Source organism: Narcine bancroftii, chromosome 11 (genome assembly GCF_036971445.1).
Source record: "Narcine bancroftii isolate sNarBan1 chromosome 11, sNarBan1.hap1, whole genome shotgun sequence".
Classification (NCBI taxonomy): Eukaryota; Metazoa; Chordata; class Chondrichthyes; order Torpediniformes; family Narcinidae; genus Narcine; species Narcine bancroftii.
Window position 1 is genome coordinate 70,166,888 of NC_091479.1, and position 13,741 is coordinate 70,180,628.

Genomic DNA, 13,741 nt, shown 5'->3' on the forward strand with positions numbered 1-13,741 from the left:
TATAGTAACACATTAAACTGGATATTTGATTCTGAGAAAGTATTAATATATTAACTGTTTCCTTGATTTTCTTTAATTTCAGAAATGAGTGTTTAAATATTCTATGAAGAAAATAACTCAATAAAATGGCTTGTTAACATAAATAAACCTCTGTACTAAATAATCTTTTCTGGAAATGAATACTTCTTTTCAGAAGTATTTTTTGAAGGTTTGATCTAAGCATCTTTACCACAAGTATGACAGAAAACTCAAAATTGGTTTATTCGCTGCATGAAAATGCTTTTGTCTGAATTTTTTAATAGGCAAAGTTGTGACAAAGGAAAAAATTCAAGAGGCTAAAGAGGTCTACAGACAACATTTTCAACATGATGTATTTAATGAGAGTGGCTGGAATTATATCCTTGAGGTGGGTAATTCAAGGATGTCTGTAGCAACTGAGTGTCAAGTGACAATTGATTTTATTTCCAATAAATTTTAGTTGTTGATTCTTTATCTTTGTTCTTTCACCCCACCCTGCCACATGCCCCTCTCAACCTCAAATCATTTAATTGTTGCTGGATGGTGTTTTTGTCTGTTACCCACAAAGCATTATTTTAATTGAGCCTTGGTAAACATCCTAGTCTCTTATGCTCTCAAACTTAACATTATCCAATTCTGGATATTTTTTTCTTGTTAGTAATTGGATTTAATGGTGTTAAAATGTTTTAGTTCATCCAACCATGCATATTTTTAAATAGGTTGCTGAGGTCATTGCACACTTGTCTAATATTTGATATGTCTGTCCAGAATGTCCTTGCTGTTCTCTGCATAAAGAAACATTTGCATGTCTGGCTTTTCAGCGTTAATTAGATATTTGCTTAATGGATAAAGTTATTCTGGGGGAAAATGTCAAAGAATGAACTTTGAACATGAAATTTCTGAATGTTACGAAACAAATTAGCCATGATTAAAAATGCAGTCTTGAGCCAACAATTCTGGTCACAATCTGCTCCTTGCCCAGCTAGTGGCATGGATCTCTTGTATTCAGATGGAAAAGATAGATGAAACCTTAATTTTAATAGCATTTTGAAAGTCTGGATTTACTGTTTGATTCTGAAGCCCAGAGCCTTCTGGCATGTGAGGGTAAAATGCTACTAAATAAGCCACAGAAGATACTAGAAAATGTCATTGAGATCATCATTTTCTTGAGCATTATAGTTTTCATCTGATTATTCTTTTTGCTTGTACAAAATCTTGTTAATGCAAGTTGAGGGATAAATTTTGGCCAGATCACCTGCCCCTAATGTGATAATGTGTTCAACTGAGGGATCAGGTGGGATATCATTTTAACACCTTATTCAAAAGTAAGGATACAAGGGAGCACAGAATTAGAGCTTAGAACATTTAGAATGTTGCATGTTGTGTTTGGAATCATTCAATGCAGGTTTAATGGTAAAATTCTCATACAAGTTCAGGATGGAAATAGAACTTAATATCAGAACTTGAGAAATAGCAAGGAAAGTCATGACCATAGGATGCAGGAGCTGAATTGGACCGTTAGGACATCAGGTCTGTTCTACTATTCGAATCATGGCTGAATTTGTCCTCTTAACAGCATTCTCCCATAATTATTGGCACCCTCGGAAAACACTTTTTAAAAAAAAAGCCATTGAGTATTTTTAAGGAGGAGGACTATTTTAATACAGTGAAACCTCGTTAGAACACGATTCATTAATCCACGGAATCGCTTATAGCATGGGCTGTGGACCCCAAACTGCAAAGGGGCGGGCTGATGCCAATCAGACGGTGACCCATCTCCCCACGTCTGACAGCCCCCCTCCTCGCTGCTCCTGCCACTAGCGTGGGACACCCCTCCCCGACATGCTGCCTTGCCCTAACGTCCCGCGCCAGCTGCCCTTGCACCTGTTCTGCAACTCGGCTGCAAAGTGGTATGAAATCTTGGACCCCAATAACCGTGTTCTAACGAGGTTTTACTGTATATCCAATAGGTTATTTTCTCTATGCATTCCTTCAGTATCATCATGAGGTGATCTTTTATTACCACCTTCCAGCACTAAGTGAGTCAAGAACTGGAGGACATGGATTAAGGGTGAAAGGTGAGGTGTTTAGGGGAACTTCTTCACGCAGAGAGTGGTGAGAGCATATAATGAACTGCCAGCTGAAGTGGTGAATGCAGGCTCAATTTTGACATTTAACAAAAAAGTTGGATAGGTTGGGATGGGCCCTTATTGGGATGAGGGAAGTAATGTGGCACAGGCTAGATAGGCCAAAAGAGCCTGTGACTGTGCTGCAGCGTTCCATGGTTCTAAACCCATAGAATTGTCATTTAATATCCAGAAATCAACAGTCTTGGTTGAATCAACCGTCTCTTGCATAGAAGATTTCAAATATTTATATCTTCTGGGTGAGGAAAGTTTCTTCTAGTCTCAATTCTAAATGGCTGCCTCCAATATTTTGAGACTGACTCCATTTATGATACCCCAGGTAGGGGAAATGTCTTGCATTTACCTTCCCAAGTTCCTAAATAATTTTTGATGTTTCAATGGGATTACATTATTCTCAATGATTCTTGTATTATTCCCACCATGTAACAAATCCGTCATTTCCAAAGTGAATCTGGTGAACTATTGCTTGGATACAGTGCATAGATCTACAAGTGTTCTTCCAGGTGTTTACTTATAACAGCACTGCTTGATTGCTTTAATTTCCTTACCTGTGTACTTAAATCCTCTGGTGGTAAAGGTTAACATACTATTTGCCTTCCTTCTAATTTGACTGTGATTTGTGTACACAGACATACAAGTCTCCCTGTGCACCATCATTAATCATACTGCTTTTGGAAATGGATTTTTTGTACACAGCTGATTATTACAATTTTTCACTGTAGAAAAATGTTTACAATCATTGAGTTTTATAATTCAGAAAACCCTTTCAGTCACCTTGTACATGCTGACCAAGTTGTCTACACAAGCTTGTCCCATTTTCAAGTGTTTGGCCCATGTTCCTCTAAACCTTTCCCATCCATGTCCTGACCTAAATCCCTTTTAAAATCATGTAGTAGTACCTACCATTACCTTCCTCTGGCAATTTGTTCCACATTCCCATTGCTTTGTGAAAAAGTTTGCTTTGCAATCCCTGTTAAATTTCTTCTGCCTCACCTCTGCCCTCTAAAACTAGATTCACCTACCCTGAGAAAAAAGATGGTGACAACTTGCAGTAGGGTTTTGGGAGGTGTGGGGTGGAATTAATGATCTTTGTTGAACTGGAAATGTGCTAAACCACAGGTGACATTTTAAAAATGGAAAACAATGATTTAAGAACATTGAAAAGGAAAATTAGGGTTTTTCAAAGTTTGGCAGAATGTTCTTTTTAGTTTGAAGGAACTGAAAGGCACTGTTTCCCAAAGAGGACAGTAGTGGCTAAAGAGAGAACCAATTTCTTTTTAAAAGGGAGTAAGAAAGTTTGGTCATTGGGCAGTCAACTGCAGCTACAAAAAAATTGAGCTTGGATTTTCATTGTAACTTGCAATCTGTAATTGTCCTCTTGCCTCTCCACTTTGTGGACTATATGCAAGTTAGAGTTGTTACAAAGACTGCTTGCAAAAGAACCTTTACACACTACGAGGTAAAATGTGACAAACTTGAAGCCAGAAGTTTTAATTTGTTTTTTCTTTTTAAACTTTGGGTCAAGACAAATTTCCAATTTAATAGTTGAAATTTTGATTTGTTATTCAGCTTTTGCAAATCAGTAAATTAAATTATGATGGTGGAGCAAAATGTCTTTGGTTTGGAAGAGATGGTGGGCAGTTTTTTCTGTAATGTTTTGAATGAATATTTCAGTGTATTAAGATGTGCTTATTTTTTTATTGTTGTATGGCCACAATGCTTACATCTTGCTTTTGGATTGTAATTCTTCTTTATAGAAACATGATGGACACCTTCCAATAGAAATAAAGGCTGTTCCTGAAGGAAGTGTCATTCCTCGGGGGAATGTACTTTTTACTGTTGAAAATACGGATCCAGAGTGTTATTGGTTAACTAATTGGGTTGAGGTATGTTTGCAGTTTTATTGCATTTTAAGAGTAAATAATGCTTGTGGAATATTAAGCCTTTCTGTGTTTTATGATGTTCTAATTGTTCAGTATTGTTTGCAAAACCTTGTCTTTTGGGAATAGTTAACTTGTATTTTCTCCTTGTTTTCTAGACAATCCTTGTTCAGACTTGGTATCCAATATCTGTGGCTACCAATTCCAGAGAGCAGAAGAAAATTTTGGCCAAGTATTTAATGCAGACTGCTGGGAATTTGGTTGGACTGGAATACAAGCTTCATGACTTTGGGTATCGAGGAGTTTCCTCTCAAGAGGCAAGAACATTGTTTTTCCAGTAGAATTTGAACCAAGTCAGCACAGTTTGGCAAAGATGTCACTCAGATTAATAAAATATTTGAGGATTTTTAAATTTAAAAAAATGATTTCAATATCCTTTGCCTTGGAGGGAAGTGATAACATGAATTTATGGAATATACAAAAGTAGCCAGTTGTTGCATCTTTGTGTTTGTGCTTTGGTAGTTTAAATTGGTGACTGCCATCTGTTCTTCCCAATAATTATGCAATCCTTTCCATGTATTTGATAATTTTTGCAATACTGCTGTTAGTATTCATCTGATATCAGTATCTTCCTAATATTACATTGGTCTGGAGTTAAGGTACCAGTTGAGCATTATTTGTTCTGTAAGGAGAAACATAGATTTAGTCTCCTGCCAAATTATTACCTTGTGCTGAAAGGTGATCAATATCCGGAAACATGCCAACTCCAGACAAAGCCAAATTTAATTAAAAGTAAATATTTGTTATACTTGAAATCTGATGTTTCATAATAAACAAAAGATGCAAGACCATTCAGCCCCAATGAACTAGCTTTTCTATTTGGGAAAGATCATTGCTGAAGAACAACCTCAATGCCATTTCCTACCCTGGTATCTTGTTTCTTCTAATATCAAGAAGTAGATTGATCACTGTGATTAGATGGAATTTCAATGCAATTAAAGACTACTTCCACACCACTCCAATGATTCGCCACCCTTTGTATAAAGAAATTTCTCCTCATTCCCTCTATTTTCCTGGTTCAAGAATACTTGGCTCGGGACACATCCTCCATATTTGGCCTCCAAAAATGTATACATTTCAATGAGGCTGTTCATTCTATACTTTAGAAATGGAAGCCCAGTGTATTCCATCTGACCATGTTTGATAGACAGTCCATCTTGGGAACCCAGTAAGCTCAATGTCTGCTGCATTCCCTCAATGACAACTATGTCACTTTTCAGGTAAGGAGTCCAATTTTGCACTTGGTACTGACCGAGGCCCAGCATTAATGGGACAAAGACATATCCTTTGTATTCAAACACTCCAGCAATAAAGGTCAACATACCATTTGGTCTGTTGCACCTGTTTTCAGTGATTCCTGTAGAGAGACATCAAACGTTCCCCACCCTCACCATTTAAAAATATCTTAAAGTAAAAATTTCATTTTAATGAAGCATGTTAGCCAAGGTATCGTAATAGATGTTTTCCTTTTAGACAGCTGGAATTGGGGCATCTTCACATTTAGTAAACTTCAAAGGAACTGATACAGTTGCAGGAATCACGTTAATTAAGAAGTATTACGGAACAAAGGATTCAATGCCAGGCTTTTCAGTGCCGGCAGCAGAACACAGGTAAGCATGTGAATAATTGAACATAAAACGTTTTAAACAATTATTTCAAATTGCAGAGCTGTAAATGTTTTAGAATGTGTGATGGAGATTTTGCAATGCATTTGAATTATAATTCTGAATCTTTATTTTCTGGGGAATTTGATCTTGTCTTGTGTCAAAATGACCACAAATATTTGTCGTTTACCAATTCATCAATTGAATCTGTAACAGTACTTTATCCAAAATTAAATTGTATCAGTTTTTAAATTCTGGTTTATAGATCTATTTTGAATTTTCATTTGTTCAAATTGAAAAATTCACTTATTCCTTTGCGACTAGAGATGAGTTCTTATTCTGTCCTTTGAGTTGTACGTTGGTCATTTGAAAATATTGCCATACTAAATTTTATGGAATCCATTTGGTATCAATCTAAGTAAAACCCTTTAGTAACTTGCTATTCTAATAATTTGACTGCTTTCTGTATTTTGATTTTTACTGAAAGTTTTGTCTAGTTATCTGGTAAAATTCTTCCAGATCCCAAGTTGCTTTTGCTTTGACATAATCTATTCCATTGGTTTCTTCTGTTCATATGTTCTAAAGAGTTAGTTTTCTGTAGCACCTTTTTATGTTGCATTAAAGAATTCCACAAGCATTTTACAAGTAATGCACTGTACCTGATCCCCTGTCACAATGCAGAGAACATGGGAGATGATTTGTGCCCAGTAAGTTCCCACAAGCCAGTGGTGTGATCATGATCAAATGTTCTGCTGGTAATGTTGAATCGAGGCAGAGATGTCAGATATCAGGGAGAAATGGCGCCATGATTTTTTTTTTCTTGCAGCTGAGACAGCATAAATAATTTAAGATAAAATTGGATAAGATTGACATGACATCTCATTGCACAGGAGTATCAGCGGTGATATTGGTGGTTAACATGGAGTAAGATTGAATACACTGCCTTGTGATTGGATAACTATTTCCACTTGAATCAAAATAGATACCTGAAAATATGTACAATGCATTGTAATTTTGATGATTTTCCTGTAGAACAGAATTCTGATAAAACCAGGTGCATATTGAACTTCAGTAAAAGCCAATTTTTTTTTGTCAGAATTTCATGATTCGGCTGTGCTCAACGAGCCTTGATTTGTGTATTCTAAAGCCAAAGCTACATTTTGTATCAGTAATTTTCCTTTGCATGTCATAGGATTTCTTACAGCTGCAGGATCTTTAGTTATTACTAGTTTACAGTTGTATACCTATCTACCTTTTGGTTTGCTTCTTGAATAGTTTCTATATTTCCTTTTCATGAGCAGTACAATTACAGCATGGGGAAAAGACTTTGAAAAAGATGCCTTTGAACACATATTGAAGAAGTTTTCTACTGTGCCTGTATCAATTGTCAGTGACAGTTATGATATATATAATGCTTGTGAAAAAATCTGGGGTGAGGACTTAAGAAACTTGATAGAAGGAAGGAGTCCTGAAGCTCCACTCATTATTCGGCCAGATTCAGGAAATCCACTTGATACAGTTTTACAGGTAACTTGTTTCTTTTCTTAGAATACATTTTCTAATTTATCAGTATATAAACGTGTGAAAGTCGAATTTTCAAGACCACTTTTTAATGTTAAATTTATGGGGTCAACTATGACATAGATAGTACTTTTGAGGGGCTGAAATTAACACCAGAATCAAAAATACCTTATCAAAGGCACATCCAAATGGTCTCTAAATGAATAAAGAACAAATAAGAGTCTGTGCATTGTAATAAGAGTCTGTGCATCAAAATGCATCCTACCATGTAGCAAAAACCATAAATAAGGTGTCGTAGCTCTTAGAAATATTTTTCTATACTTGTATCCTTTTATTTGTTTCCATCGCACCTAACAGACTAGCTTAGTGAGTTACCTGCTTAAAGCTTGAAATTGCATTATATTACTAGTACCTCCCATATAGCTGCTTGCATCACAAAACCTTCAACCACAATTTCGTATTTGTGGTTAGTCACTCTTTCACAAGTTTATCTGTGCTGCATTTTCATTTCTAATTACTGTAATAAGTTAATGAAGTACCCATTCAGTAATGCAGTTGTAGTGAAGTACTGTAAATGCACCTCAGCCTAGCTTGAGGTTTCCCAAACTTTTTCTTCCCACTCACTTAACACTTTAAGTATTCCCTATGCGAGAGAAAAGGGATCAAAAGAATGGAAAAATTGTTTTTCGGGAAATAAATTATTATCCTTTGAACAAATGAAGGATAAATATAATATAACTCACGATACAATGTTTGCATACTACCAACTGAAAACCTACTTGAAGGACAAATTGGGAAACAGTTAGAAGTTACCAGAAGGAAGCAATTTTGAATATGTGATTACAGACACAATGATAATCAAAAAATTCGTAACAAACATGTACATCAAACTGCAAGAAAAGGAGAACGAGGAAACAAATGGTAAACCTAAACAAAAATGGGAACAAGATCTAAACATAAAGATAAAGAATGAAACATGGGAGAAGCTATGCTCCGGAACTATGAGAAATACAATAAACACGAGGTTACGCATGATACAATATAACTGGATACACAGGCTATGCATCACACCTCAAAAGTTAAATAAATGGGACCCAACAGTATCAGACAGATGTTTTCGCTGTAAAAAGGAAACGATAACAACAATTCATGCAATTTGGACGTGAGAAAGTGGAAAAATTTTGGGAAGATCTAAACCAGATATTAAATAAAATCACAAAAAGCAATATACCAAAAATCCCAGAGATCTTCCTCCTAAGTTATATAAGAAACAAAGAATTTGGACTTGATTTGGATGGAGCACAAAAAAGATTTGTTATGATAGCCCTAGCTGTAGCAAAAAAATGTATTATGTCAACCTGGAAATTAGAAGACAACTTGAGAATACAACAATGGTATATAGAAATGAATAAATGTATTCCATTAGAAAAAATAACATATAATTTAAAAATAACATTACAATATTCGAACAAATATGGGAGCCATACATGAAACACAATAGAGAAATCCTACCATGGACTTCCACCACCTAAAATGACAGAAGAAGACAACGAAAAGAACTGTCTCAGTAAAATTTCTTGTTTATTTTTATTAAGTGACAACATTGTTTAACGGGTTTAATGTATCTTGTAGATTGAACTTCAAATAAATGGGAAAGGGGGTGAGGGAGGGAAGGAAGGGAGGGAGGAAAAGGGGGAGAAAATGAAACTATAATATTTAAGAAGAAAAATGTCTATGTTTCTTAGTCAATATGGTTTATAGTGTGAAAAATAAAAAAAAATTTAAAAAGTATTCCCTATGCTATAAGTGCTTTGTGATTAGTAAAGGATTAATTAAGGTGGTATGTGAGTGGAAAGAAAAGGTTTGAAAACCACTGTTTTTTCATAATTGACTTGTTACATGCACGGTTTCATAACTCCAAACGAAATGGGGAAATGACAATTTTTTTCAAGCAAAATATTTCAGTAACAATTGGGTCTGGAGCAGTAGTTCTCAACCTTTACCCCACTCACAAACCACCTTAAGTAATCTCATACTAATCACAGAGCACCTATAGCATCGGAATTACTTAGTAATATGTGAGTGGAAAGAAAAAGTTTGGGAAACCCTGGCTTAGTGTATATAAGGAATGATAGTGTGATTATCCCCAGAGCTGACTCTAATAGGGTAATATAATGTTAATGTTCAGCCTAGTTGTGTTTCTACCTGTGACTCTTACATCTGTAAATGGCAAGCAGACAAAGTGTGTCTTGTGCAATTTTTCAGTAGTTATGGTATTAAGTACCCATTCATGGATTCAGTAATTGTACTGAAGTGGTCCTTCTTATTGAAGAAATGGTGGTGTGATGTACTTTGTGATAATTCCCCAAATTACACTATTGGTAATTATAGTGTTTGGTCAATAATGAATTCAAGGAATCTGTCACCCAACATCAAAACACATTATATTTAAAAAAAAGTCACTTCCTCATAACATTTACATACATGTATTTGCAACTGTTGACCTGTTATTGGTGAAGCACTAGGATAGAGTTTTGCATGAGATGTATGCAAAATTCCAGATATTTTGGCCAAAAGAGGGTCAGCTTTACATGAGATTGACTTTTACACACGTATATACGGTATATATCTTCTGGAAAAATGTGCTAAAATTACAAAGCATTTTTAAGAATTATAATAAATTCTGAGAATGGACTTTGCATATTTGCAAGAGAATTGAAATTAAGTAAACTATTACTTGAATGTAAAACCGATAGCCTGGCACACTTGAACTTTTATTACTGGACTGGCATCTTTTCTGTATTATTGGACATTGCACCTCATGATATGTGAACACTTATTTCACTACTTTTTGTATGTTTTATGAATAAATTTTCCAATGACTCCAATTAATTTAAAAGGTGTGGGAAACATTGATGTGCCAGAGAAACCTGTTCCACTTGTATATCTACCCATAGTCCAAACTCTGACTCAACCACCTTGTCTATCCCCTGGCATGCTTTCCTCCAATTCTGCGTGCATGTTTTGCTTGGATTCTGGACAAATAAATAAGGCAAAAGCAGTCATTCAAAATTTCTGAATAAATAGGATGCTGGATTATTGAAGTTTTACCATAGATTTAGAAATGTATTAGATACTTGGCCTTTAAGAATTAGAAGTCCTTGGTCAGTTGTGCTAACAAGGTTCCATGTGCTGTTTGGTTACTTTCAAAAATTAATATTGGAACAGACTGCTGCTATACAAGTTCTGAAATTGAAAGGAAACGTAAATCAACTGCACACAAACAAAACCACGGTTAAAAACCCCTACTACCCAACACCTGTGGGGATTGGTAGATGCTAGATAAGTATTTTCTGTTTGCTTGAGAGACTTGCAATGCCTAACTAATACCCCTGCATTAAGAATTAAATCACTGAACAAACTTCACTTGCATGAATATGTTAACATTAAAAGCATTTAACTTCATTTTCAGTCACATTATTTGAAAACATTTAATCGTTGCAGCATCTGCAAGTTCCTCTCCCTCCAAGACAATCAATAGCGTTATAAATAATTAACAACCCCCCCCAACCCAGTTTTCAGATAAAACCACTGACTGGAGCGAATCTTACTAAGCAGGGATAAGGACTTTAAGACACCCCAACAGTGAGTGGCATCAACTTTATTCAAACAGCTGCAACAAGCAAAGCATGACTAAAGCAATCTTCTGGCTGAATATTTATTCCCATTATTTTCCTTTTTTTTTTGCCAGTTGCTTGAGGCTGCTGGTTGCTTGAATTCCAGATATGGATTTTCCTCACTTGTAACAAAATGCTTGTTAACAAATGTATTATAGATTAATGTGGGAGTACTTAAAGTGAAGTTAGATAATGATGTGGGAGAAGTAGTTTCCTCAATTGGCAAGTTCTGCACCACAAGCCTATGAAACTTCTTTAAAAGAAAAGTACTCAAAAGTTTGTGATTTATGATTTTGAAATAAACAAACATGAATTTAATTTTCAGGAACAAAATTAAAGGAAACCAGATAACCTCAGAATTATTTATAATTGATAAAATAATGGAATTATTTATTTGGAACAAAGTAGAATTTTAAAGTTGATACTATTTTTGAAAGCTAGAAAGAGTAGATTCGCTAATCATGATTTTTTTTTATTATGCTTTCTATGCATAAAGACCTAATTTTTGTTTTTAAAAAAAGTTTCTATAAAATTTAAAACATTGATCATCTTGAGTAGAACTTGGTGATAAGTACTGGCTAAAAAGCTAAGCGAGCTCAAGGAAATGTTGGGCTGGACAGTTGCATCAGCTGAATATTTGGGGATCTTTGCTGAGAAGTTTTCTGTCAGTTGCATCAGTAAATATGAAGATGTCAAACAATGATTAACATTTTACAAAGCAACTATCAATCTATTCTTACTTGAAATTAAAGAAAATGAAGGATTGGTTTTGAGTTGTGTCTCCACAAGGACTTACTGAAATGTTCGAATCTTCTGGATTTGTTGCAAAAGTTTGCGATGATGTGACTCAAACTGGTGTCTGTTTTTCTCACACATATGCATTCACATCTTGAAGTGATTGAAGCTAAATAATTGATTTTGTCATCTGTTGAATTATTGAGCTCTTGTTTGGTTGATCAACAGGTTCTTGAGATTCTTGGAAGGAAATTTCCACCAACTGAAAACTCCAAAGGTTATAAAGTGCTTCCATCCTTCTTGAGGATCATTCAGGGAGATGGTGTGGATATCAACACTTTACAAGAGGTAATAATGGATATCCCAAAAAAGTAATTACCAGTACCCATTTTCCTTGCCTGTTTTATTTGAGACATTGCAGCCATGTCTCTTAAATGACTTGCTTAATTGAAAGGTAAACTGCTCAAACTTGTATCAAAACCTGGTTGGCATTAGTTTTAAGGAAGACATCATTGGATAAGAGGGTTTTTGATATTTTATTGGTTTCTTTAACCACATTTTTTCACTTTTCCAGGTATCTAGCAATTTTTATGTGCAACTCCAGTTCCAGTTTTAAATTTAAATCATTTGTTGGTCTCAAACTTCTATATCAATGGCATCCACCAGCACCAAAAGAAAAAGAACATTGGTGTTGGTGGGTACCACTGATGCACTGCCAAATTCGTGCCGACCTGGTGTAATGTACTGCGCTATAATATATAAACGGATAACAGTGGCACACTTTGCTTTTCAGATTGTACAAGGAATGAAAGAGCACAAATGGAGCATTGAAAACATTGCCTTTGGATCTGGTGGAGCTTTGCTACAGAAGATTACAAGAGATCTTTTGAATTGTTCCTTTAAATGCAGTTATGTGGTGACCAATGGCCTAGGGGTATGTTATAATAAAACTGTTGGATAATATTTTAAACAGTTCACTAGGTCTCAAAGGTTAATATAAGTAAAGAAATTAAATTGGACTTCATATCCATGTGTAGCTTGATTGAACAATGGAAAAACATGTTGCCACCCAATGGAATCTGGTAAACAGCTTTTTAATTGTAGGGTTGATGTTCATTATATCCATTCATATGATGTGTAACATTTGATAATTACTAATCTCAATCTTCTCATCAGTGCATTGTGAAATATTGGAACTAATTTTAGTTATGATGAACCATCTTAAAATGGTGTAACTATCAGAATATCACAGGATCAAATTTGATATTTGATCTGATGAATCAACCAAATAGTTTTCTCAAGCCATTTAATATTCTTCAAATAAAACATTTAAATTTTTAACATAATTTGTGAACTCTTGGTCTTGGAGAAATGTCAGTCAATTTCCATGATGCAGAAGTGACTGAACTTTTATTGGTTTGGGAAGTTCTGATTTGGTAGTGATTAAATATATAGCCAGCTATATAACTAAATATCATTTGATCACTTTTCAACCAAGAAAATTGTAGTGATAGCCAGAAGATATTAAAGGATAATTAGTGCATCCTTTTCTGGAGGAAAAGTAATGTTCAAAATGGATGTGTAAATTCCCATGTTCTTGCCTGATGATTAGTTGGTAATTGTTGCACAAAATTTCTGTACCATAGGGTGTAGATTTAATAAGCACCAAGTAGTTTTTTTCTTTTTCAACCTTTTTATTGATTTTAATAAACAATGGATGGAGAGAATAAGGATACATAATTTAAAAATTACTATTATTATCAACTGATTGTTGTCAATTATATCTTCATCTCCCCATACCCAATCAGAAAAAGCAAAGAAAAAAAATCACATTATAGTAAAACCCCTTGTACTAATCCAAAGAAGAGAAAACAAAAAAAAAACTAGAAAGCCTTGGATCAGCATTTGTCAAACATAAGAAGCCTAATCCTCATCCAAAAGAGAAACTTAATGGTATCAGGAAGGGACAATAAATCAAAGAAAACATTAGAAATTATAGTACACAAAAATATTGTATGAATGGGCATCAAGTTTCTTCAAATTTAACAGAGGGATCAAATGTAGCACTTCTAATTATCTCTAAGTTCAAACAGGCCATG

At 34.8% G+C, this 13,741-nt stretch overlaps 1 protein-coding gene across 1 annotated transcript in view; it reads left to right on the plus strand.

The window, feature by feature from the left end:
• nampt1 (nicotinamide phosphoribosyltransferase 1) overlaps positions 1-13,741 on the plus strand; it is a 54,136-nt gene that overhangs the window by 26,128 nt on the left and 14,267 nt on the right. The window contains exons 3-9 of the mRNA XM_069903325.1: positions 303-406; positions 3,923-4,051; positions 4,204-4,362; positions 5,579-5,715; positions 7,011-7,236; positions 11,871-11,990; positions 12,436-12,576. Of these exons, the coding sequence (XP_069759426.1) occupies positions 303-406; positions 3,923-4,051; positions 4,204-4,362; positions 5,579-5,715; positions 7,011-7,236; positions 11,871-11,990; positions 12,436-12,576 (1,016 nt within the window). The remainder of the gene's footprint in view (positions 1-302; positions 407-3,922; positions 4,052-4,203; positions 4,363-5,578; positions 5,716-7,010; positions 7,237-11,870; positions 11,991-12,435; positions 12,577-13,741) is intronic.